The sequence below is a fragment of the Coloeus monedula genome (genome assembly GCF_965178545.1).
Source record: "Coloeus monedula genome assembly, chromosome: 19".
Classification (NCBI taxonomy): Eukaryota; Metazoa; Chordata; class Aves; order Passeriformes; family Corvidae; genus Coloeus; species Coloeus monedula.
The window spans coordinates 9,415,313-9,442,773 of NC_138799.1; the positions used below are offsets into that span (position 1 = coordinate 9,415,313).

Consider the following 27,461-nt stretch of genomic DNA (forward strand, 5'->3'; position numbering starts at 1 on the left):
ACAGCTGGCCACAGCTTCCAGAGCAGAGTTTGATAAATCACTGCACTTCACTGTTCTTCAGCTCCATAGATTGGATTCTCCTGTGATTACAGCTTTAAAGGGGCCTTTAAGTGAAATAATCCTCCCTTGCTTTGCCAGACAGTTCGATAACGTTTGGCTGGCTGGAACAATGTTCCATTGTCAGTGATGCACAGATGTTCTGGCATCATTCAGGCCCAGGTAGAGGAGCAGGGAGACTTTTAAGAAACATTAAGAGCTGCCTCAACCAAGTGTTGATGAACTGCAGCCCAAGCTCCAGTCACTTGTGACAAATGAGATTTGAAGAAGAGGTGCTGGCAGGCCCATACACAAACCTCACTCAATGAGACAAAGTAATTCAGGCTTCAGTGTTGTTTTTCAAAATGCCTCAGCTCAGGGAAATGTTCTGTACCAGCTTTCCCATTAGATACTTCAAATGCAGTTGGGTAGTTACTGCTGTCCCACAGGAAAAACTTCTCTTCTGAAAGGTAATTCCTTGTTGCTTCCTTGAGCAGCAATAACCACAGCCCTGGCTGGATGCTGGAAATCAGGGAAGATCCTTGAGCTGGGCAGCAGCTGCTCTGTCCTCTGCTTTGATAACCATCACTGCCTTGCTGTGATTTCCTTTGATTTTTAAATCTATGTTTTTATTTGGAGGCTGATCAGGTGATCTCTGAATTCTGGATTAGGCCCACAAAGGAGAGACGAATTGTCCTAGAATGTTGCCTGAAAACTGAGTATTCTGAGTTTTGTTTAGTAAATTCATCCTCTGTAAAGGGGACCATTGCTTTGGGAATTAATAAAGAAGAACACTGAAGTGGAGAGCCAGGATAATTTATCCTCTGAACTCTTTCTCAGCCCACTATCCTTCTGGAAACTGAGCTATTTAGGTGAAAGCTGTCAGAGGTATTGTGACACTATTAGGAAGTGCAGTGTAGGTATGGCCAAGCTAATGAGAAGTTTAATTTTAAATTATGTGTCTGCCAGCAATTCTGGTATTTTCTTTGACTTTCCTTGTGTTCCAGGATGATCATCACAAAAGAAACTTTTCGTTGGATGATGATGACCTCGAAGCACGACTCAATAGTTGGAATCTTGGGGTAAAATAAACTGAGTACTTTACTTATTTATTGACTTGCAATGGGAACTCCTCAGTAATGTAGTCTGAGCTTAGCCAACAAAACTTCATGTGGCAATCAGTCTTTTAGAAATGAATCGGTAAAGCTCGGAAAGGTTCTTTATGAATGTATGAGAAGAAAACATCAAAATTTTAAGTAATAATAATCTTCACATATTTAATATGGTTACTGATAAATCAGGCCAAATAATGGCTGCTGGTCAAAACCAAGTGTCTCAGTCTGGTAGAAATTCAGCTTATTTATTGATGACTCTATAACATTATTTTTTATTTATGCTTGTATAAATGAAAGAAGAGTTTGGCTTTCTGTGGTTTTTCTTTTAAACCAATACAGAATTTGCAAGCCATTAATACAACTCAGCTTCTTTTGGTCAGTGTGCCTCCTTTTGAAAGTGTTCAGGAGACTTTTCTGTGTGTTCACCTCTTTCTTTCCCTTTTAATAATTCAAATTTGTTACTCTTATAAGACTTTATTCCCTTGGTTGTATTTTCTGTGGTGTTAGTTCACGATAGTTCTAAGGTCACAATGAAGTGACCTCTTCTCTGTAGCTGTGTTTTAATGTATTTTTTAATTGTTTTGTCTTTTTTGTAACCCTTTCACTTGTACCACCAAATCTTTAACCTATTTCATTAGGATTAATATCCTCATAGCAATTTTTTTTATTAAGATCACTTTGATTTTAACAGGGAGGTTTCTTCTTTCTTTTCTTTCTCATTTTGTGCTTATTTTCACAGGTTGAAAGCTCACAGAGTTACAGCCAAAGTTAGGAGTGATGAGAGCAAGTTTAATGAAATAGTTCAGCCTTGTTTTTTGAAAAATAATCACGTATTTTCATGTTGTCATTTTAATCAGCTGCCAAATGATCCTTATTCTTCCTATACTATTGTCAGTCCAGAGGGATATGACAGCATTTAAAAATCTTGCCTATTACACTCCAGGATTTTCATGAATGGCCAAGTTCTCTTCAGTACAATCAGAAATGATAACAAAGGATATTAATGGTTTTGTGTCCTTGGTGTTTCTCTTGCCTTTTCCAAGCTAAAGGTGGAGATAGGTGAAAACGTCAGCACTGTACAGGTGTCTGAAACAAAGGTGCAAGCAGTCACTTGCAGATTTTGGATATTTGGGCTGTATTTATCCATTGGATTATATGAGCAGAAAGCTGTAATACCTTGAGCTTTTAAATCTGCTTTAAGGGGGAAACTTGCTCATGGCCATTTAACAAATTATTCCAACTGATGCTGACAAAGAATCTCTTTGTATCCAGCATTTTTTTATCAGTGTCGATCTGCTTGCCTGCTTCTCTCTTATCTCTGTCATTTTATTTGTATTTTATTTCTTTTTCTAATTGAAATTCCAGTTTGCAATCATGTTGTGTTGCTAATGGCTGGTTATTAAACTGTGATGATCCTCTGCTGATATAGGAGCTCCCTTGGATAACAAATTGGCTACCGTGGCACATAAATCAGTTTTTCAAGTCTCCTCTCCAGGGATGGTAATTAAATAAGTCGCTCATGACAGACTTTGATTGCCTGATAAGACTTGTTGGGAGTTACCTGACAAAGAGGATTTGAGGTTGTAAAAGAGAGGTCTGTGAGGGGTTGCTGCTGAACAGCATTTCCCTGCTGTGGATCACGGCCTCCAGTGGGTTCTGAAAGGGTCAGGAAGTTTTAAGTGGAGTGTCATACTTAAAGAATATGTCATTACTGAAAATAAAAAAATCCCACTAAATGATTGCAGCACCTTGGAATCTGTTAAGATTTGAATGTCAGATGTGGCTGCTGTTACTTGCAAGCATTTAAATTGCCATGGGAGCATCTTGCTGTCCTTTAATTGCTACTCCCAGCTGCAAACTGTTTGGGAAACTTAATTTACAAGTGATCCCACCTCAAATACAGAAGACCCTTGACCCAAAAGAATACTTCAGTAGTGGGGGAAGATAGGAAAGGAGATACAGAATGGCTTTCATTTGGAGCTGCCTTGGGTGAAGAACAGTTGTCTTGAAAAGCTTTTCAAACTTTCCTTGGGTTTTTTTGGTTATACAAAGATTTTTCTCAGTAAGGAACTGTGTAATTTTAGGAAGCTGTGATTATGTCAGGCAAGTATACAAGGAGACCATGCTTTTATGCAAGAATCTGCAAATACGTTGCTAAGTACACAAAATGGTGAGACAACCCTGGTGTCTTCCAGCTGTGAGGTGCTGCTGAGCCTTCACTGCTCCAGCTTGGGCTTGTCTGGTTTGAAATGACCAGTTATAAGCTTATCTTTCAGCCTCCTGCTTCTTTAATATATTCTAAATTTCCTCTTCTTCAAAGCTCTTGTATTTTTAAGGTCACATACTGGATGTGTTTTCAGTTTTTATGATATACCTACATCAGTGATTGAGGGTTTTTTTAAAATACTATTATTAAAAATACCGTGAAAAGTTTTGAGAAATGCTTTTATGATTTCTCTACTAAGCAGAGAGGTCAAAGCTTAACAGTCTGTAGTGGTTTGGTCCAAAATACTCATTACTGTTTATCTGCTGTGAGATAAGAATTAGGAGAAATGCAAAGCAACGCACCAAACTTGAAAGAATATAAAGAAGTTTATTAACAACTCTAAAAGAGGGAAGAAAAAAAAATTATACCACCTTCAGAACTCTCCTCCTCCCCCCCACCTTCCTCCCTTCTCCCACTGACAATGTGAAAAGACAACCCTTAAGATGTTCAGTCTGTTACCACTTCCATAATAACCTTGTTCAGTCCATTTAGAAAGAGAAGTCTCTTCTTGCTCATGCTATGAATGAAAACAGTATCACAACGAGACAGCCGCCCACTTCCAAATATTGTTCAGTCCATTTAGGAAGAGGAGTCTCTCTGCCTGCGTGTGAGTCCTTTCCCCCGACTTGCAGCTTTTCCTGCAACAGCTTTTGAGGGTCCACTCTTGAAGTTTTTTGGGGTACAATTTTAAGGTTGAGCCAATCAGAAACAAAAACAGAGGCCCTTCTCCTTCCCTGGGAGCAAAGGGTCTTCATCATCTTCATTGTTAGGACTATCTCTGGGAGCATCTCTAGGGACTGAGGTTTTCTCCTTTCCCATTTGGAGCAAAAGTCCTCATCTGGTCCATCTCTCCCTGTCCAAACTTCTCATGAAATTACAGCTGCGTCAGCATCTGCCTATCTCAGCGCAGGTGCTTTTGCTTACGAGTTGAACACTCCACCCCCCATATCTTCATGAATTTACAACGGGATACTCTGATATATCATAGCTTCACAACAGAATTTCAGCTTTAAGCATCTCCTCTCTCTCTTCCCTCAGGTTTTCAGCTCTTCACAGCAGTAAAAGGGTTAATCTCACCTCGGCCTTGCAGCTTTGCAGCTGGAATGTTGAATTTTTCTTATCGCAGTGGAGGGGGGGAGAGCCGAGCCGCTCAGGCTGCCCACGGCAAGGCAGTGGGGGGGGGGTTCCATGGCTGGAACAGGTCCATGGCTCCAGGATGGCCGTGGCCCGGCCCGGCCTGGCCCAAGCAGGGCCTGGCCGGGCCCGCTGGCCCCCACACGGGGCCCGCAGCCACCTGTGCCAGCGCCGGAAATGAGAGAGAGCTTGGAGGGGGGGTTTGCCTATTCTTAAGTGTGGATCACAGAGGCGGTCACAACTTTAAGTGGCTTAGAGAATTGTCCGTATTCAAATTGGCCGCTGATAGGTTCTATCAGGTCCCAGAGGAAGCTGTAAGCACCCCTTAGCAAGGACATCCCTTCCGGGACTATGCTTGCTAACCTATGACACAGTCTAATCTGGAGGCTTCAGGTATTTGTTCTTAATAATAACATTTTCTACAGGAGAAGTAAGTCTATGGCATTACTTTGCTGATATTGTTACTTCTTGTGAGTAATAAAATAATTTTTCCCTTTGCCTTGCAGTGTTCCTGATTATCCCTATGCAACATTTTATTGTTCAAGTTCTTTAGATTCTAGTCAGGCATGAGTAAATGTTGTAAAAAAAAAAGTTGAGTTTTGATTGTGATAAATTTGCCTTTCATACATGGAATACTAATTTACACTCACTTTACATACATTATAAAATCTGTTTTCCTTAGCCTGTATTGACTCTTATCTAAACTGATATACGGACTGTCCTTTATCAGGTGTTCATGCCTTGAAGCTGCATTTGCAATGTAGAAAAGCAGAAATCCTTTTCTATGGCTGTTTGAAATGAAAAGGTTCCGAGCCAGGAGCTGAGACAAATAAGTACCAGTAATCTTTGGTCATGTCATTACTTCGGACTCTCTTTGTCATTCTGTAGCCATCCTAGAATATAGTTAAAGTAACCTGGGCTAGGGGAATGAGAGGAACTTCCAGCCCAAACTTTTCTGTGTTTCTGTGATCTTATTTCATGAACAGCTGTCAATAAACTTCTGCATGTTGTTGCACTTCATAACTGAGGGGAAGGTGGCTATCTCCTGTTTATGTCTCAAAAATAATTAAATACTGTGAAATAGGTACAGTGTCAGGAAAAGAATGTTGTTGAATAATGGAATTAAACTGCTTTGTTTTTCCCTTTTCTTTTTTTCCTCTTGTAGCTGATCTTTTTAGATTGTAGACAAACATAATTTTTGGATAAAAAATTCAAGTTACATAAAGGAACAACAATGAATTAAACCCCTGCAAATTCTTACCTCACCTGCCTCTCTGTCTCTCACTCTGTCATGATGACTCTGATGCAGTTTCATTTGTCACCAAATTGTAGCCAATTATAGGTGTGACAAAGCATCTCTTTCAAACATCCCAGGAAATTCAGCACATCATTTTAGGCAGAAAGCACGCAAAAAGATTGTACCCTGGGGAAACAGCAAAGGGGTTTTTAATCAGGGAGAACACGATTTTTTACCACTGGAATTCAGGCAGGACAAGAATTAACTCTTCAGCTTTTACCAGAAACGATGTGGGGTGTTCAGTGCCGAGAACCTGGATGCTCAGCCTTGCCCAGAATTTGTCCTGGGAAATTTTATTGCCTAATAAAGGTTTGAGAAGACTTAAACCAAAGAAATTCTGTGGTCGGTGGCTTGTGTTCCGTTCTCCTTCCTTGGAGAAAAGCTTTCTAACACAGGGTTAAATGGATGGGAGCGTTGGGAATTCTTGGGAGGCTGTAGCAGCAGTGGATGCTGTGCCTGCTCTGTGTGCTTGGCTCACATCTGCCTGTGTCTTTCCAGTCTAGTTAAGCTCAACCATTTCTGCACAAGCCATTTGATTATCTTTTGTTTGGTTTCTCAGTCTGCCTGCTTACTATAAACATACCTACTGTATATGTTGTGGCCTTGGAGGGCAGCAGCACTGGAAAAACTTTCCCACAGTGAACTCCAAGTGGTGTTGCGACTTCAAAAAATAAATTCAACTTCCATGCTGACAAACAATCTTCATGTGCTTTAATGTCCTTCCACTAAGACTGCAGAAGCAGCATTAAAGTGAACTTCCCTACAAATTATGATGTTAGATAAGAATGTCCTTACTCAAATTTCCTGAAGCTACTCAGCAGTTATTTCTGTAGGGAACATGCTGGCTGGCTGGGTTTGTTAGATTAAAGTAAGAATTTAGGGCAAGGTTCAGTTTAGTTGTTTACCATTTCAAAGTCTTAAGTGTTCTTAACTCTTTCATGTGTGTTTTTGCCATCTTTGTTTTGAAAACAATCACATTTTGTCTTTGAAGAAGCTTAGGGGGGAATGTGGAAAAAGCCTGCAGATGCAAGTGTGGGGATTTTGTTCCCTGAATCTTAATATTTACAATGTACCTTCTGTTAGTGGACTGACACAGGCTACAGTTGGAGATTACTGGAGATAACCATCCCTGGAAAAACGTCTTCCAAAGAGTGGAACGTGACTTTGGAGGGGTAGTTTGGAATCATGACATCAGTGTTGTCATTGTTGTGGTATTTACTGAGCAAAAGAGCAAAGCTTTGCTGTGAGTTTCTGGGCTGGGCTATAGTGCACAGATGGAAAGCCTGTACAATATTTTCAGCCAGAGGGATGGAATATAATTGATGAGGATGAGACTTGCAGAAGTACTTAGAGCTCGAAATTGTGCTTTTCCTGCAGTGTCCTTGCTTTTGGGAGAAACCACTTCAACTTTTGTCAGGGCTTCACTCACTGCTTGGTGTTGGTAGCTTTAAAATTGTGTAACTCATAAATATTTAGTTTTGACCACTTTAGGTGTTCGTAACACTTTAGGTGTTGTTAAAATGAATAGAAATGGAAAATACTAAAGTTACAAATTATGGCTCATTTGCCTGAAATGCAGTTTTGGAATTTTATTTTTACGTACATTTCTGCAATACCTTTTTTTCAACTTAAGAAAATACATATATTTGCATGAAGTACATTGTCTCTGTTAGGTGGTGGGGATTTCTTCATGGGGATCTGATCACCCAACACCTTCACAGCTCTGGTTTCAGAGGACTAGAAGATAACTATTGCAGTCTTCACCAATTGAGACATGGTTTCTTGTCAGACTGCCTATTAGAACAGGAGAATCCAAAATCTTTCCTACAAAGAAATTCAGAATACCATTTCTGTTAAGAAGTGGTATTTACAAATTAGAGTTCAGTTCTAGTTCAAATAAAGATGTCTTTCATGGTGACATTTATTTGGTTCATACTCTTAAGAAAGCATGTGATTTACTGCTCTTCTCATGGCAGTCCTTCAGTTTCATACATATGTATTTTGGCTTGTCTTTGACCTTTTGCTTATTATTTTTAAATTTGCATGTTTCTCATAAACACAGACTTTTTTTTTTTCTTTGTTGGGGCATTCTTTATTGTGATATTCTCTCTTTAATGTGGTCTAATTTTGCTAACAAGAAGTTTTGCAGAGGACCAGCATGAAAAGAATGAATGTTGAGGCATTAAATGTTTACAGATCAGTTTAAGTGGATATAATCCACAACAAGTAACAAAGTGGGAACATTTAACTTCAAAGCACATATGGCTGCTGTTACAAAATCAAAAAATGCAAGACTTGGGCCCTACAAAGTATTAGAGACACATTTTCCTTCTCTCTCATAAACAAGGAGGATGTACCTTAGCTTTTCAGATTGGTTTTGAAGTGAAGGCTGCAAACAGCTGAATGTCATGGTCAGATAAAGGATTTGAATTAATTGTAAATATTTACAGTAATTTTTAGCTTTAAAAAAAGCCAAAGTAAAGGGTGATAGTATTCATTCTGCACGAGAGACAGGGCTCTTGGGAAATAATTAAGCCTTTGAAATGTCGCTCTGCAGCCTTCTCCAGATTCCACCAGGTATTGGTGAAGGCTTCCACTGTTCTCTGCTGCTCGGGGTGCTGGGATGCCAAATTGGGGAGTACCTTCAGCTTCTGGCAAACACCTTCAGCCCTGGGGATGATCAGGTGTGTGTGGGCTGGATGGGGAAGTGGCCAAATTGAGATGGGAGGAGGAGTATAATAGCAGTAAAATGTAGATAGAAAATCCTATTGCAGATACAAATGTGTAGGACAAAGAAAATCCTCCAAAATTTTTCCAGTTTGTTATTTCTGTACCTTTTATTTCCCTCTCTCTTGATTTGCTTTCTTCCCCTCCACTGTGTCTCCTGTGGTTAATGCTCCAGGATGATCCCACTCCTGTATTCCTCTCTTCACAATCTCTTCTGTGTCCAAAATTCCTCATTTTTGTGGCAGTGGGTGCAGCCAGGATTCCTTCATTCACTGGTGGCTGCACATGGATTTTAATCGCCAACATAGGATACTTTGTGTGAAAGAAAGTTTAATGTAACTGTTTTAGTAAACTCCCTGACAATAAACAGGTTATTGTTAAATTACTGGTTTCTTGATGCTTTCAGCTAATGTATTAAATTAGTGGATAATACTATTCATTGAAATTGAAGGTATGTGTTAAACGTGAGTATCTCCGACTTCTGGGTGAAATATGACAACTCCTCAACAGCACACAGAAATCCTACATCACCTTTTGGGACAGGAAATGAATAACACTGTATCAAATTAAAATTTCAGAGGGATTAAGCCTCTTTTCCACTGATAAATTCAACACACAAATTTATTTCTTACTACTGCAGAAAGTGCAAGCATTTGATGTAATTGCCATGCCTTGTAGATCAACCTAATCTTACAACTTTTTTTTTTAATGTGTATTGCAATCTCATTCATATTCCAAATCTCACTGCCACATTTTACAAGATTATACCCTTGAAAGCTTTTTTTGGGCATTCTGCTTTCTCTGTGATGTGATGTTTGAGCCTCATCATCTGAGAAAATGAGAAAGATAGAGCTGTCTGATAGAGGAAGTGGGTTGGGAACAATGTTTTGTATCCAGTTCTTAAAAATAGTGATTAAGAGAGCTGTTTTAATTATATAGTCATGTTAATGAATCATTTCCTTATGTTTTGTCTGTATAACTTACATGCATGGCTGTAGTTTCAATGCATCCAACTGTAATTTTTCAAAAGCACTAGATTTTAACCAGTATAATCTGTAAATTTATTGTAGCTTTATACTGATTTCAATGAAAATTTAGCCAATAAAGTTGGAAATCTTTTGCATATGCCTATGTATGTAGCTGCCAAATATTTTTATAATATGCATTGATGGAATTTTTACAACCACAAGAGTTGGGAGGGAAAAAAGTGCACTTTTTGGTCCATTTATATTATCAAACTTGCTGAGTAGATAATTTCCAACCAAATGATCTCTTAGGAAGATTTCCTATTCCTGTAACATTTAAGGCATGTTGAAATCTCATCTGTGGCTCTTCTGAGTGATGCAGTTGCTGTGCTAAGTACAGTTTAGTTGGGATGTCTTAGACTGAATAAAATGTTGACCTGCTGATTTTTCTCTCTCTTGTTTTTCAGTTAGAAAACCCCAGATACCTGCGAGAAAAACGGGTGCCAATGACTCTGGTAGGTATTTATATTCCCTTGGTATTTCAAAAGAGCAAACAAACATTTTCTCTACTTTTAATTTCGGGTCAGGATTGATTGTACTTGGATTTACTGTTTTTAACTTCATTGGTTGTTCTGAACTTTTCCTTGTTCATTAGATGACACCTAAAATTGGCCTAGGAAAGAGCAGCCCCACTCGGCACCACCAGGCGCTGTTTCTAACGCAGGAAAAAGAGGTAGGATTCTTTGGAGTCTTTAAGGCATTTGGAATTGGAATGGAAATTGGGCATTAACAAGGATTATTGTAGCAGAAAATCTCAGGGAAGAGAAATTTGCTGAAGTGACAGGGCTTGTCATTAAATACTTAATGTATTTCCCAATTCTTTAGGGGGTAAAAAAGACTTTCTGAACACATTTACTGGTCCTTTGAAAGAATTTTTAGTGGAGGGAAGTTTGAATTCTAGGAATTTTCCAAATTACTTTTTAACAGTGGCAGTGAAACCTTTGATTTAGGGAGGACTTTTGTTTACTTTCTATATACCTTTTAAAATTAGCAGATTTTGACCTTACTTCTGATAGGATCTACATTATTTCTATATTTGCCTCATTGAGCTCCAATCCTCTTTTGGTGGTATGGGGTTTTATTTTACTTCTTCGGAACATTGTGAATTCCTGAGATTCCAAGCTTGGCTGTCTAATTCTCTCACACCATGTTATTTTGCTTTGAATATGTGTAAAAGTAAAATTTTGTGGTCATTTTCACCTTTTTCATGGTTTAAGGAAGCCGACTGCCTGAGATATTTTGTGACAAGCTGCTCATTTTATTTAACACATTTCTTTTTTTTGAAAGACAGTGAATTAATGGTCAGGAAAGGAAACTCAAGATGCATTAGGAAAACGATTAATAGAACCCCCAAATCAACTAACCAGTCATAAAAAAAACGCAGTGAAGCCCTGGATCTATCACTCTGCTGTGTTTGCCCTTCAAATTTCTGCTTTCAGCCATATGCTCTTGGAAAATTGAGACATACGTGTATAGTTCCCTACTATCCAGAAGGACCTAAACTCACAAAGGACCCCAAATATGCCTGAGTTGGGGAGGAAAGGGCATCATCAGCAAAGCAGGAAAATATTCCTCCTTTTCCTTTGTATCTTGTAAGGACACATGGATTGGAACTGTCCTAAAGTTATTTTCAAGACACTTCAGAAAACATCTTTAGCAGAGATACAGAGGAGGGTAAAATTGGTTGGCAGATCCTTCAGTTGTTGATAAAATAGTGTGCATGTTTTTTCTGTTGCTACCTGCCTGTCTCACTCAATGCTCAGACAAGCAGTTTCACAATCCATGTGCCTTTCACTTTCTCTGCTCTTCTATTGACTGTTCTTTTGTATTGACAACATTCAAACCACCAGTGCCTCAGGATGAGGCAAGGTTTCATAAGATGTGAAAATAGCGCAATAAATAAATAAATTGAAAGCACAACGTTGTCATTTAAACAATATTTTCAAATTAAATAAACATGAATGCATGCCAAGGAGCTACATAAAGTACCCAGTTAATACTTTGCTAGTTCAGTGGAAAAATCCTCTAAACCACACAGTAAAAATCCAGGACTTTTTGCTAATGGTGCTCGACTGTGGGCTGGTTTGAACTGGAAAGGTTACAGACAGTGTTTCACAATCACCATGTGTGTGCTATTAATGAGAAAACTTAAATGTGTTTTCATCTTACTTTGTTTGTGAAGCTCAATTAGGAATAAAGCCTTTTCATTTATAGAATGTGAATGTATTAACAGAAAAATGGTGCTGTACAGAAGGGTTCGGGGGAACCTTTAACTGTTTTCAACCTCTTTGTAGTACAACGGGAGAACATAAAATAGGATAACTGTGGGTTTTTTGCTTTTAACCTTTAGACCTTTGTTCATAAAGCATTCCTGCACCTGTTTAGAGTCTGTAATGCTGAACACATGGCCATGAGCAGTGATAACCACATCACAGCCCTGCGAGGACGGCGATGTCGTCAGGCAGCGGCTTTTAGTCATCTTTTCCCCAAATACTTCTGACATGGATTAAACCATTTGGGAAATGGTCATTACTGAAAAATCATGGGCTTAAACAAGGGAGATGCAACCCAGCAGGAATATATCCGTGTTCTGTGGGACAGCAAAGCACAACAGATGGGGTGATTGGCCTGTCTTGATAAAAAGGGAAAAGTGTCCCTTTGAACTTCACCTCTGGCCATCCTGTGTCACCCAGTGCTCCACAGGGCAGAGGAGGGGGAAAGGAAAAGTCTGATTTGTGGCTTTTCAGAAAAACATATCCATTACTATTGCTAAGATAAAGGTTTGGAATTCTTCTGGAATGAGAAAATAAAATTAGCTATGTTAATAAACTGATTTTTTTTAACCTTTCTCAAACAACTGGTTTATCTGATATATCACTTGAAGACATTCTTTAAAGAAGTTCTCTGTCGTAATTTTTCCTTTTGTCAGTCTTATTTATTCTTAGCATTTTTTCTCAATTTCCTTCTGTTTTATTATTTTGTAAGCAAAGATACTTATTTATCTTATCTTAACAAAGGAAACCTAAACAAATCTGAGGCCTATGGGAAATAATTTTCACTTGTCAGTTGAAGGCTTACCTGGAGTAAATTTGTGCTGAGTTGTATACCAGCTCTTAATTTATTTATTTTTCAGTCAAACTGGCAAGCTCAATGCTTTGTGCAATAAATTGTGGAGCTTCATCTGTCTGGGTTAACTGAGAACACTGAGTGTTTCCAATGTTTTTGTTGACTTTATCACTGTGCTTCTGTTACTCCTCTGTTTTGATTTTTGGGAATCCAGTGATAAAGCCTTTGGTCACTGGAACCACTGGTGCTTTCCCAGCCTCTTGTGTACTGAAGCAGCCCAGACTAAATGGTCGTGGAGCTGGAGGGAGGAGGAATTCTGGGGAAGGCAGTGGCTGAGTTTTCAGGAGAACACCTGGGATAACTTCCACCAGTTTGTCATGTGGGGTGGGGAATGAGGAAGAGGGAGAACACCAGAGGAAAAGGAGACATAAGATAGGTGGTGTAAGATAACAGAGAACATAGAGAGTGGGGAAAAAGACTTTTTCCTTTTTTCCCTGAAAACACATCTTCATGGATCGAGGACGAGAAGTAAGATGGACAACGAAGAGTGTTTTATGGGTTTATGATTAAAGAAGTCTTATCTTTAGGATGCAGCCTTTTTAAAAAGCTGTTTAGGACCTTCATCTTTGTAATCTTTATTTATGTTTTTATCCTTTTATTTTGGGAATGAGCACTCCCTTTTACTGCATGACACAAATTTTGTTTATAAAGATCATCAAGCCATTTTTATGGTTTTACTGCCCAGAAGTGTTGGGATCTAGTGATATATTTACATTAAGATAAAATCTGCAGTGCTGATGCAGTTAAGTCGTGGTCTGGCTAAAAGTGCTCTGGATTGAAGGTGTTGAAAGCAGCAGATTTACTGTGCTTCTCACTTATCTGGCAGGAGATTATAACTTGAAACAGAGCAAATTGCATGAGGGCTGTGGTATGGATGTTCCCCAAGAGGGACCATACAGAGAATGTAGGGGAAAGAATACAGGGAGAAAAGAAAGTTGTAAAAGTTGGGAGCGAGAGTGAATAACACAGGCTGGTGTTAGCATGGAAAAGGGAAGGGAAAGAACATTTGAAGATAAAGAGTCCCTGTAATCCGGAGATGGTGATCAGTGGGCATTGTCCTGCTGGGTTTGATTTCTTCCTCTTAATTGCCCTGTTCCATAGTGAGGTATTTAAATACATGAAGTTCATGCCAAATTATGAACAATAAATAAACCCAACATGGAGACAGTATCCTAAAACAAGGACTCTTGTAATTAAACCACTGTAAAATTAACATTATTGTGCCTTTAGCTACGTGATGAATTTAATATTTTTCCTTATTGAAAAGAAATATTTTTGTTTCTATCTTCCAAGAACGGTAACAAAATCTATCAGGGTTGTTCTCTTGTGTGTTATATGGAATTAAAAGTGTGTGCTTATGTCTGTGTGTGTCTCTAGAGTTTAAATTTTGGTGGATGGATATATAAACATCTGTGCATGGAATCAGGAGAGCTGGATACAGCACAAGGAACCTCCTCAGACATGTGATGGGGCTGTTTGTGCTTTTTAATAACAGGAGGAGAGTGGTTTAGATGAACTTTCTGAAAGCATTTGAGTGGGCCCAAAACCTGAATCTTACAATAACTGGAGCTTCCTGTGTTGGAATTCTTTTTCTTATTATCCCTCTGTTCTTCCACTTCTCTTCTTTTTGGTGTTCCCCTTCTTTTGTCATCCTGTTCGCTGGGGACTGTCCAAGCCAATACTTCTGCTCCTAAATGTCATGCTGCTTTCCAAGGATAAAGATTGTAAAGGTTTTTAATTCTGGTGAATATTCTTGTTAAAATGTAAGAACGTGTGTTGATTTCTGTTCACACAAGCGTGGCCCATATGAGGAGACAAGAAAAGGCAGATATGACATAATTCTGGCTTTCATCATGAGTTTCACTTTTCTGTAACTTTTTTTTTTATGATAACTTGGTTGTAAAAATACTGTTTTATTTCCCTTTGAAAATATTCCAAGCAGTGACAGGGACTATTTTCTGGTTCATTTGAATTTTCTCCTTTTCTTCACAACCCCAGTGTCTGTTTTGAATGCAGGGTCTGATTTATGTGGAGAATCCAGTTGTAAACTGATTCTCACCACTGAATAATTGTCCTGAGTAGGAATCTGTTCGTTCATATTTAAATTCACAGCAATCTTGACTGCTGTTAACATGATTCCTGGCTGATTAATGTCCTGTTCCCAAAAACATGTGCAAGTTGTCCATTGTGTTCTGTGTGAGGAAGTCACATCCTGCCTTGCTTTGATAACTCTTCAGAATGTGATGTAATAAACCCCAAACCTTATTTTATTGCTAGACTGGTGTGAGACACACAGTGGATGTCAGGATGAGACATGTTTTCATGAACTGACTGCTGATTTATAATTCCTGATACCAGTCAGGCTGGTTATGGAGATCTAGATGTACATGTACGGTTATTTATTTATTTTTTTGCAATAGTTTGTGAACTATGTCTTTAATTATTGCACATATGGGCTGGAGACATTGAGAAAGATCAAAGGGGTAGGTTAGCAATTCAAACTAGTGTTTTAACCAGTAGAATGTCCAGATGGTTGCCAAGCAGCTGGGAATTAATCTTTTGCTGCATGATTAATCTCTACCTCAAAGTGTCTCTCTCTTAAAAAAAAAAAAAAAAAAAAAAGGAAGAAAGTTTGAGGGTTTTTGTTTTCATGTACAGATTCTGATTTTTAAGGGAGAAAAGACATTGACTAGAAAAAGTAAGTGCTTACACTGTTATTGCAACATGTTGCACGGGTGAAAAGAAGGTGGAAGTACAGTTTTTGTGACTGGTTTAGGAGATCTTGAAACGAGTGTAAAAAGTTCAGTATCTGCTAAAATACAGCATAAAAAAAGAGAGGAATAACACTGGGGAAAAGAAGTCAGTACTGTTGACTCAGTGTATTCAGACTCATTCACTGGACTGGGCACTATGCAGAATTCCGTGAAATTCTCAAGTGATATCTTCCATTATATTTGTATTTCACTAAATCCCTTTGAAATCTGTGTGAATCCTGCATGTTCACAGGTTCAGTTGAGCTCAGTTCTGAAGATACAGTTTGTTGCATTTTTGAGCTTTTATGAAATTGCATCTAATACTGCTGCGTCTAAGCTTTCTTAATTTCCAAACATACATTGAGCTTTTTTTGGTCCTTCCTGATGTCAGTGTCTCCTACTGGTGGCAGATGTTTGTTCCATGTGGAAGTGGGACCCTGCAAATAAAGCTGTTAAATAATATGATGTGATGTAGTGCTAATATCCATGTTATGTTTATTGGCCAGAGAAAACATCCTTGAAAGCAGAAATACCATTTCCAGTTATTACAGTCATTGGGATACAGAGCTGTGTGCATTTCTCCTTCTTCCCACCACCCCCAACATGGAAATCCATGAAAAATACATTGTTCACTCTTGAAAGAGCCTAATGATATTTACATATGAATAAGAACAATTGCCCATTCAATTATTTTTCTGTATCAAGCAAATGTGTATTAATTTCAGTGTCATTTAAAAAGTCAGATTTTTCTTGATGGGGGAAGCTGGTAAGATTTGATTTAGCACAAACCCTTTAATTTTTAGTGGCTATAAAAACAGGGCAATGTCATATTAATTTTTTAATTGAGTGAATATCTTGTTTCTCTTTAAAGAGTAATGTGTTGTAACTGGAAGTAGCAGTTGTAGTATTTTTAAAGAGTAAAGATACAAAGAAGGTTAGATATGTGGAGGGAATTATAAGTGTTTGTTAGGTCAAATAATACAGTCCAGATCATAAACATGGACTTTTGTAGAGGGACCTTTGAATCTGGGCAAAATGCCATGTTTATAAAGGGGCTTTTTACATTCTAATTTCTGGCTGTTCCACTTGTTTGATGCTGTTTTTATTTCAGTCCATCTTTGGTTTACCCTGAGCTCTTTGCAACAGAGACTTTCCAAGACATTTATTTCACCTTAGTCGTTGTATTGGATAAAAATATTGATGAGATTCAGTGCTGTAATTGGAGTGGTTAATGATGTACTGTGTCAAAATGTAGTTATAAATTTGTTTATTTTTCTGAAATGGGAAGTGAACATTATTTTTTCCACATCTTGTAAACTGAGCACAAAGTTTTCAGCATTTCCATTTGAAAATGGAAGATTAGTTGCAACACGATTAAAATTTACATTCACTGTAGAAACTTCTGTTCAAATATATTGTTACAAAATATGATTTTTTCCTGTTTTTCACACCAGTGATTTACTTTTAAATACTCTGAGTCTTATATGCTGTATAATGTAGAAAGTATTAATATACCTCAAAGCTAATCTGAAAAATTTTTTGACGGTACAGTTTGATACAGAAATAACACAATGAGATCAGACAGCTTGTTAATGATGAAGTGAAATCCACTGTTCCAAATTACCTTAGTCTGAAGTCAGCATGTATTTATAATAAATCTTGGCTGTTTTGCAAGTACAGTCTCTTCTATCTTGGCCTTCCTGTATGGTTTAAAACACTGTGTAAATTATCAATATTTATTATTTTAACCCTGCATGTGCAAATTGAGTAAGCACAATTCAGTAGAAAGTTCTAGTTGTTTGTTGATATTTTTTCAGAAACCATTTTCTTCTGTGGAAATATCAAAGCTTTGTGTGCTGTGCACTGATTTCTTTTAGCAGCTGCAGAACACCAAGACAAATGACTTTTGTCATGTACTGTAAGATACACAAGTCATTGTTCTACACTGTTAGTTCTTACTTTGAAGTTCTCATTTATTGTTTACATCCTTCTCCCCCTTCCTCGCTTCCTCCCTCCCTCCCCCTCTCCCCCATGTATTCACAGGCTTGGAAAAAAAAACCTGGCAAGCAACAATTTCTGTTTTGTCAAATAGCCAAAAACCCCAATCTGATGAATGTTAAAGCTCCAAGTTGCCCCCCCTGGCCTGAGGGTGAGCCCTGGAATGAACACAAGTGGGCAGGAGTTCAGTGATGAATATTGTTAACCCACTTATTGATTTGCTTTTAAATCAGGTATTTAAATATTACGACAAATTTCTGTAAATGGGGACAAGATAAATGTTTGTTCTCTGTTGTGAAAAAAGGAGAGATCACCTTTTGGTTTTCCCCTGGAGGTTTATGACAGTTGCATTGACTCTGTCAGTTTAAGCCTGGCAGTTTTTGGATTTTCCTAGCACCTGAGCTGTGCTATGGAATCAGGACGGTGGTACCATGAAACCTCATTTTCAGGTAACTGTTTGATGGCTTTGGTGGTGTTTTGTTTTTTTTTAAGAGGAAGAAAGTGTGACTAGGCACATAAAAGCAGCTCTGTTGCTACCACCCTTCATGGCTTTAAATAACAGGGAGAGCACAGATGTTTGACATCAGTATTGTTTACATGGCCTTAGGGTTTAATTGCCTCATTCTCTTTGTGAGGAGGATAAACAATGACAGAAATCCAAAGGAATGATGTTCAGCCAACAGCAATGGCTGTGTTTCATACATAGTTGCAAACTTCCCAACTATAGCTAAATATCTACACTTCTTTTTTTCCTTGTCTGAATGGTAACGTGCCATAAATTTCATACTCTTTGCTGCCTCTTAACTGGTGATAAAAGATATTAAAACCAATGAGCACGAGCGCCGTAAATTGCATTTAACAAAGTGAATGACTTAGGAAAGCAGATTTTATCTGGTTTCTCTAAAAGTTATGAAGGTCTTTGTACTGCTGTAGGTTATTTTGTTTCTTAATATGTGTTTAATAAATAAGGTCAAGCTGAAATGCAGAGGGCAGTGTATGGAAGAGCAGCCCATGCAGTTACCTAGAGCAGTTCCACAGGAAATTGGGACAAGCTGAGATTTGACATTTGGGATCTGTGGACAGGCTCCACCTCAGTGTGGTGTGGTTTTAATTTGAAAGATATTCCTTGATTGAAATTAGTATTTAATGATGTGCTTCAGCTTTCAAATGGAAGGGAAGGCATTTCACTCCCAGCTGGGAAGTGCTGAGCCCTTTTGCTTCCACCCCAGCCTTAATGAGATCACTGCATAAAATGTGTTTACATGACTCAATTTTTTTATCGACGTATGCAGTGAGATTGGGAGTCTGCCTCAGAGAAAGGGTGGGTTAAAAAGCAGATTTGGAAATGAAACCAGTCTTCAAGGCTTTGCTATAGGACGTTGTGTTGTTGTCCTCATGTTTTCTGGCTTTTCCAGTAGTTTTCCATGCAAGAAACTGAGTGTAGGATTTTTAAACCAATATATCATTATTTTTACAGCAAATGCTCAAATTAACACTTCCCGAAGTTGTGATGAAGATACATGTGGGGTTGGAACTGTGGACCATTACAAAATTTAAATGTCGCTGGAGATTTTAAAAATTTTATTTATTTTTTTTACTGGTAACTCAGTACAAATACAGCTTTCCTCTCAACGTTAGCTGAAAACTTCATGTGCACATCAACTATTGAATTTCAGACACTTTAATATGGGACTTCTCACACTTCTTTATATAGTAGGTCTTGAAGGGGCAAAATTAGGAAAGTTGTAGATGAAGCAGATGGGGCAGAAAAGTGCCCGAAGTGCTGAAACTACATTAAGTTTATAGAAGTTAAGGACCTTGAGTGCTTTTGAAGGTGTCCCCTTTTCAGCCCTCCCCTGATGAGGAGTTGGTCTTTGGGATTTTTCATGTGAGAGATTTTTATATTATTTAATTTATAATATTCAGAGGAAAAATAATCAACTTTGTTGTTACAGCATTTGCATTCATCAAGGGCTGACTTCTGTATCTTGAACACATTTTTCCCAGTTGTTTGGTTGCAATTAGCTCTCCTTTTTGGGAATCAGTCCCAAATCTGTGACATTTTAAGAGATGGCTATTCTAGTGGAAGTGGTGTAATGAATTAATGAACTAAAGTTAATGGGAACTGGTGCAAGTGCAAGGGTGGTGCTAAAGGGAAGATTAATGAGAGGTGGGAACCAGCTTCAAGTACAGGGAGTTCTGTTGTCACCCTGGGGAAAAACATCCTGTGGCTGAGAACAAACACCAGCACTTGAAAAAATATATATATGTCCATCTTTAATCCAAGTGCAGTTCTGGATTTTGATTTATTTTTGTGTTATTTCAGTGTACAGAATAATAAAACCTAGACCAGCTCTCATCTGATACAAACCACCAAGCATCCATTTCCATCAGCGCAGACATTCTCACATTATTAATGAGTTTTAAATGTAATTTGTGTGGATTTAGGAGCTGTGTGAGGGCAGAAGCTGTACCTCAGTCATTCATAAGCTTTCAATGTAATTCAAGTAGATTGGAGTCTCTTTCATGTTTAGTTTCTGGTATTTGTGTTTTTACGAGACCTTCATATTTATTTATGGAATGTTCACAAGCTGTCTATCTGGAAGTGGATTACTGTGCTCTTTTTATTAAATCAACACTTATTCATCACCTGGTACTAAGATTTTCTTCTCTAATGTCACTTTGTTGGAGCAATATACGCATATATTTCTTTTCATATGTACATATGCGTAGATTTCATGAATAGAGGATGCATTTTTATCGTGATGCTTATTTTGGGATGATAAAAGACTTGGCTGACAGCTGAGGATGTGATTTATTTTCTTTGGATTAATTGTCAACATAACTTTTTTCCCCCACCATTAATTTGCATAAGACTATGTACAAACAGCTGGGAGATGGATTGCTTTATATGTGGTGTAATAAGTGGTGGTTGGGTATCAGGTGATGAGTCCAGAAAATGAAAAAATTTTCTGCTCTTCCTTCTCTTTCCACTTCTTGAGAAATCTTCTGCGTTTACTGCACAGCGCTGTTGAGTTGGATTTTTGTAGCTCACGTTTTCAAGTCACAATAACGCTGTGATGTTTTCAAGTCCCAACAAAGCTGTAACACAAATGAATCACAGAAAAAATGGGTAATTTATACTGTATTTAGTGTATGTCTGTGTGAGATAAAGACTCTTGCTTGAATGACAACTTTTGATTAGTCAGGGGCATGGAAAATAAAGGCAGAATGAATAATGCTGTTGATTCCTTTGTAGTCTGTGAGGTGAGATATTACAAGTCAGGTTCTTAGTTGAGCCAAATGAAAATGTGAGAGCTGGAAATGGTTGGATGGTGAGTGCAGTGTCCAGCCTCGAGGTGGGGGAACCTCAGCACCTTTTAGAACACCTGAAAGTCAAACACAAAGTTTTCTGTTGGCCAAAGACTGCTTAGAGTCATCTCCTGGAGGGGTTTGGTCCTCCCTTTCTAAAGTGAGGGGGATCAGGGTCTGTCCCCTGGGGAAGCTTTTCAGTCCACTTGCTTTCTGGACAGTGGATATTAATAAATGTTGGAGTAGAACAGCCTGAATCTGAACTCAAGGTGTCACTTTTGGTTTCTAGAAAACCCTGAGAAACATGAAATTCCTCTCATAGCTGTCCTGAAGACAGCCTTTTATGGTGTACTGAAAACATGCAAGAGATTTAAAAATACTTGAAAGATGAAAACTTAGACTCTAAGTAAGACTTGGCAATGTATTTTTGTGTTGGAGGGGTTCAAGTACAGCTTTGAACGAACACAAGCAGAACAGGAAATGTATTTCAGTGATCCAGTCCTTAATCCCATCATAAGTCACCTTTAAAAGGAAATGTGTTTATAATGTGAACTCCATGAATAATAGAAAACAAACAAAAACAAATGTTCATCTGGGCTAAAGGACATTCTTTGTATAAATGTAACACCTGCCAGAAGAAATGAAAATGAGTTTACCAAACTTGGTATATTAACAGAAATATTAAGGTTTTATTCCTAAGTGTTTATTTAAATTAAGGACAATAGCTTGTTCTGGGCAGTAGCAGTTGTGTTTATTGCCAACTAAAACATCCTACAAATCCATTTTTCTGAAGAAATATTGTAGGATGACATCTTTCGTAACAATTCTATCAAATAAATATGAAAATAATGAGAAACTGAATGTAGATTTTTTTCATAGGAATTCTTTGTTGGTGACTTACCATTGCCTTCTGAAAGACATAAATGAATAATTAAAAAGTTATGAAAAGGTCGTTGGTGTCATTTATTCTTTATTTAAATTCTGTGTGTATTCTGTTTTGCTTCTAAAGCTGGAACTGAAAATGAAAATAGCAGAAGGTAAATTTCACGAAGAAAAACTGAAATTACAACAGAAGCATGATGCTGATGTTCAAAAGGTAAGAAGTATTTGTATTTTTTCCCAAAAGCGGTATATTAAACAATAATAGAGACTATGATTATCATAAATATTTATCAGTTGTTCTTTAACTTCTTCACAATTGCTATTAATGTTCATTGGAAGTCAAATGGTAGGCAGCAGTTGGCATAAATTGAGAGGAATGCAGAATATTTTATGGTAACATAAACTTAGAAAGGGGAAAACACTTGCAGAAGGGAGATAAAAATACAAGGCAATTTGTTTGTTTGAACAAGACAACCTATTTTACCAGCATAACAACTTCTGTGGGAAATCATAAACTCGTGAATTTTCTGTTAGAGAGAAAAATTTTGTATTAGAGAAGAATGTGAACAAAATTATTTTTTCATGGACAAAATGCAAAATATAAGAGTAGGAAAACCCATGGATATATCATGTATGTTCCTGCTCACACAGCAGCAGTGCTTGCTGTCCTGTTTGGATACTGTCTTAGAGCAGAGGCAGGTCATGAAACAGCCCTTTATTTATGGTGTTGCATTTTTAAATTTTATGTGGCTCTTAATTCTTCCAGCACTAACATGTCACCAGGTCTCTGGGTTGCACCGGGTTTGTCTTTATTGTGTCACATAACACCACGCCTGGGAGGATGATACCTATCCCAGACCATACTGTTGCTTTTAATCCCATGTTTTAAAGGTGGGGTGAAATCCTGTGAGATTCCAGGTGCCTCCGGCAGGGCTCTGATCCTGGGGCTGTGGCGGGAATCCCAATCCCGGCGTCGGCATCACTGCGGTTGATCCCGCTGTAAGCTCGGCATTAGTCAGGGCCTCTGCTTTGTTTCCTAAAGACTGAGTCACAGGCTTGGAGGAAGTTGGTTGACACAAATCTGTGACACATCAAAGCCTCCTGAGAGGATGTTAATATTTGGTCAGGTGCATATTTGGCTCATCTGTTCTCAAGGCTTCGGAGCAGAAGCAGTGAGCGAAGCTGAGAGTCTAAAGGAAACAGCTTTGTGAGAATAAGAAATAGTTTAAATGCTTTCTCATCCCTTGAGTTGTCATCCCTTCCTAACTGATGTTAGAATTCTGTCTTTTGAAGTTGTTTAATAATGTTGGATATTTTAGAAAAGGTTAAATAGTGTCGTATTAATCTTTAAAGACACAAAACGTTTATTGCAGATGGAGTAATATTGTTTTAAGATGAAAGCTTCTGTTTGATAAGAGATTTGGGGCACCATTATAAAATTTTTGCAACTTTAATCTTTATCTTAAACACAAAGTTTAAATTAAAATACTATCTCAAAGTGTGCAAGTATTCAAGCTGGTTTTTTCCAAACTCAGCCTGTACAGAAATGTGGGTGTAGTTACCCTCATATACTTGCTCTATTCCAGTCCATTGTTCCTTGGGATCTATGCAAGGAATTTCAATTGGTGAAGCACAGAAGACTGTAATGAAGTTCACCAACTTATTTAAATATTTCTTCAATCTGCTGAGAATTTTAGATGCTTTTAAATACTATTAGGCAACATAAGTATGGAAATCTTTTCTGTTTACCGTAGTAGCACCATGAAAGTTCCAAACTCAACAAAAGCAACACCAGGTTTACCCAGGTTTAAAATAAAACAAAAAGACCCACCTTAGAACATGAAACTCCTTTTTTAATCTGCTTTTGCCTACATTTGTCTAAACCAGTCCTTTGTTTATGACTTGGCAGTTGTAGCTGGGAAAATGATTTAGGTTCAGTCACTTAGTCCTGCACAACCTGAGCACTTCTTGGAGGCAGCACCTTTGACAGAGATCAGGGTGTATTATCTTGTGCACTGGCTGTAGTTTGGAATGTTTTGGACTTTTGTTAAAATATTCTGAATTTTCTCTGCAGATTTTGGATAGAAAGAATGATGAAATAGATGTGCTGAAGTCCACCTACCTAAAGAAACAAAAAGAATCTGAGGAGACGATTAGAAAACTGGAGAAAAAAGGTGATTTTTGTCCTCATGGTTGTTTTCTATGTGGTGGTATTGTACTGCATCCTCTTGTGGCTGTGGGCTTGCATGTTCCTTCTGCAGACATCCCTTTCTTCATCATTTGTAGCTCTTGATTTAATTTTTTCCTTTAGATCCTGAGATTCTTGTCCAGTTGTCTCTGCTGTTTCCAACCCAAATGTTCCAAGAGGCCTGTGATCTATTATATTGAATACAGGTTTTATGAGCGTCACCAAAAAAAGTTCCTTTGATGCTGCTGAAGTATTTTGGCCACTTATTTCAATTTTTTGGGAATCTCTGGCTCAAAGTTCATTTCTTTATACATTCAGTACATTTTAACCAAACCACAATGGGTTATTTTTAAGGCTATTGTGGCAGGAGATTTCAAACATGAGTAGTCTTGAGTGTGTCATAAGTACAAAACTCGCCTTGAGTGTGGCTTGTCAGCAGTTTTTCAGTGTTAGTTTCTTTTAGAATTCCTTGGAGTCCCTTTGCACTATGGACTAAACCACAGTGTAAAATAATACAGAAGTTTGGTAATCTGTGTACAAAAAGGGAGAGAGTTCCATGTGTTTTGTTTCCTGCTCCTTGGGAAAGTAATTTGTCCAACAAGGGATCTGGGGCTTCTCTCTGGGGGCTGGTGGTCTTGTCTGGAACAAGTTGAGCTGGAGTTGCCCACACTGTTCCAGGTAATGAAAATCCTCAGTCACTCCTGAAAAGTGAATATGTACCTGCTTTTTCCACTAATGATGATGCCATCACTTGCAATTTAAGTTGGGGAACTTAATTTCCTTGTGTATCTTGGGCACTCAACCTTCACAGGAACTTTTCTCCTAAGGATGCTCATGAAGTCAGGTTAAAAATAACTACTTTCTTGTGGTTATACAGAATTTTGCTGATGTATATTTACTCCTTCAGGAAGGAAAACTCTCTCTGAAATATTATGTAAACAAAGTAGAAAAGAGAGAACACCTTGTAATATTGTAATGACACAGAATTTAAGTGCTACATTTTAAAGCAGCACATGCATTAAGTATTTAAGAGCCAAAAACCATCAGAAAGCCAGATCAATTGGAAAACTGGCATAAACTGATTGTATCTATTGCCAACACTGAAAAATCCCAAAGGTCTTGAATGGTTGTTTATTTTTTTCCCATTTTTAACAGTTCACACCCTTGTTCGTGAGTCCCAAGTTGTGAGAGAAGCCAAAGAGCAGCAGATTGTGGAGCTGAAGAAGATGTGTGAGCAAAGCAATGATTCCTTGAACAATGAGTGGGAGAAAAGGGTAATGAACAATACTTCCCTCCTTTGACAGACTCCTGCAGTGTTTATCTGGGGTAATGCATTTTGTCACTCAAAGAAATAAAGACACAGAATGAGTTTTAGGGATATTTTTTGTGTTGATTTTATTTTTTCCTGGAGTAATCAAGAATCTCTTTGCTGATGCTTTTACACCCAGCTGGTCACCCTGTTCTGGGGTTCATCTGGCCTCCTGGCAAGTCTCTGGATGTATTAGGGAAGTGTTTGTTTCTGGTTGACCTGACATGGAATTGTAATCTGGGTAAACCTGCTGCTACCTGCTGGCATGGTGATTCCTTTGAACTCTTAGTTTTGCAATGGGTCATGAATTCTTCAGTGTATTTTTGTTTATTGTTCAACTCAAGACAGCAGCAAAGCAGAGGGAAGGGCATGTTTATTGAGAGACAGTGTCACCTTTGTCCAGATTATTGTCAGTATTTGTCTTGCTTCCCCCTCTCAGGAGAGGGAGGGTCAGAAAAAGGACAAACCCACCTCCCTTCATGAAGTGTGCTGTATAATTTAATTTATTTTCATCCCTGCATCTAGAAATGAAGTTGGGTTTAATTCTTGCTTTCTTAAAGCCAAATCATAATCATAAATCATAAATTGTCCTTTGTGTTGAAGATCTTGAGGCTTCAGTGTTGGGTGTTTTTTTGTTTGGTGGGTTTTTTTGGTTTTTTTTTGGTTTTTTTTTTTGGTTTTTTTTTTTTGTAGAATCCCAGACCGGTTTGAGTTGGAAGGGACCTTAAAGCCCATCTCATTCCAACTCTCTGTCATGGGCAGGGACACCTTCCACTATTCCAGGTTGCTCCAAGCCCCATCCAGCCCGGCCTTGAACACTTCCAGGAATGGGGCAGCCAGTCTTCTTTTTGTTTTAGAGAAACAATATCTTCAGAGAGGACAGAAATGTGGATACCTGGGCTTTCCAGTGATTCTGTTGATATGCTATAATAATGTAACAACACTTCTTGATGCTAGTTGTAGATGCCATTTGTTATTTGTGCTTTTTTTTCCTGACGCAGCTCCACGATGCTGTGGCTGAGATGGAGAAGGAGAAGTTCAACATCCGGAAGAAGCACACGGAAGATATGCAGGAGCTGCTGGAGGAAACCAACGCTCGGCTGGCCAAGATGGAGGAGGAGTATTTGCAGCAGACACGATCGACTGTAGGTTTTGGTGTAAACCTGTCGCAACAGCAAGCGTCTCTTAAAATATTTAAATTCCATGTGTTTGTGTTCAAGTGGACTGGAAGTGTCCCAGGCCAGGTTGGATAGAGCTTGGGGCAACCTGGGATGGTGGAAAGTGTCCCTGCCCATGGCAGGGGTGGAATGAGATGATCTTTAAGGTCCCTCTCAACCCAAACCATTCCATGATTCTGTGATTCATGTACATACATCCTTATTTTTGATAGTGCAATGTAGTTGTTCTCTTGTGGGAGAGGGCAGTGTCCTGGCAGCCAGTCCAACCAAGGATGTTATTCCCCAGGTAAAATTAATCAAGGTACAGCCCTTCAATCAATGTTACACAGATCTCTTAGTACCAGTCCTTACTTACAAATATGTCTCACTGCTTTGGATTCAAGTTAGCAGAACTTTTGTCTTTGCAGGTTTGTTGACCATACAAGAGGATTTAGATATTACATCTATTTCCATAGAAACATGTGACTCTTTACTCACTCACCTCCTCTTTGAATGGGTAAATGCTTCTGTTAGATGAAAGATCACATTAAAAGGATTTTAAAATAAGTATTGATTATTCTAATTTATTAAATTTCTTTTCTAGAATAATTATAAGCATGTAATCAGATATAATCTGGATTTTGTGATGTTATATAAATGATGCAGAAAGCAAAAACATTAACAAGTAACCTCAAAAAAGCATCCTGTACTTTTCATCAGGATGGGGTATGAGGAAAATTGAATGAGTGAAAAGACAAATGTCAAACAAAATTTATTCCTTTATTAATGAATGTTGAATTTAAAAATTAACATTCAGATCATGTCACAGGTAACAGTAAATACAGAGAAAAATGGACACAGTCTGTCAGCAAGATTGAATTTAAGAACCATCAAAACTAGACAGATCTTGCTGAGCAGCTTCTGATTTAATAATTAAACAAGGCAGAGTTCAAGGCAGGGCTTAAGATGAAAGACTAGACTGTCACTGGAAATTAGTTTTCTTTTTTTCTCTCTCTCCTTTCTCTCTCCTGATTTTTTTTCCTATTTTTTTTGTTGGTATTTCAGAGTTTCTCTGTTCAGAATTTCATGTTGTCAGGAATGTCAGTGCTGTTAGCAAGTGGAATTGGCTGAACAAT

At 38.1% G+C, this 27,461-nt stretch overlaps 1 protein-coding gene across 2 annotated transcripts in view; it reads left to right on the top strand.

The window, feature by feature from the left end:
- Positions 1 to 27,461, top strand: part of CEP112 (centrosomal protein 112) — a 157,982-nt gene that overhangs the window by 8,796 nt on the left and 121,725 nt on the right. For both annotated transcript variants that reach the window (XM_082293982.1, XM_082293983.1), the window contains exons 6-12: positions 1,044 to 1,118; positions 10,008 to 10,055; positions 10,196 to 10,273; positions 21,799 to 21,885; positions 23,746 to 23,845; positions 25,015 to 25,133; positions 26,170 to 26,313. In XM_082293982.1, coding sequence (XP_082150108.1) covers positions 1,044 to 1,118; positions 10,008 to 10,055; positions 10,196 to 10,273; positions 21,799 to 21,885; positions 23,746 to 23,845; positions 25,015 to 25,133; positions 26,170 to 26,313 — 651 coding nt within the window. The remainder of the gene's footprint in view (positions 1 to 1,043; positions 1,119 to 10,007; positions 10,056 to 10,195; positions 10,274 to 21,798; positions 21,886 to 23,745; positions 23,846 to 25,014; positions 25,134 to 26,169; positions 26,314 to 27,461) is intronic.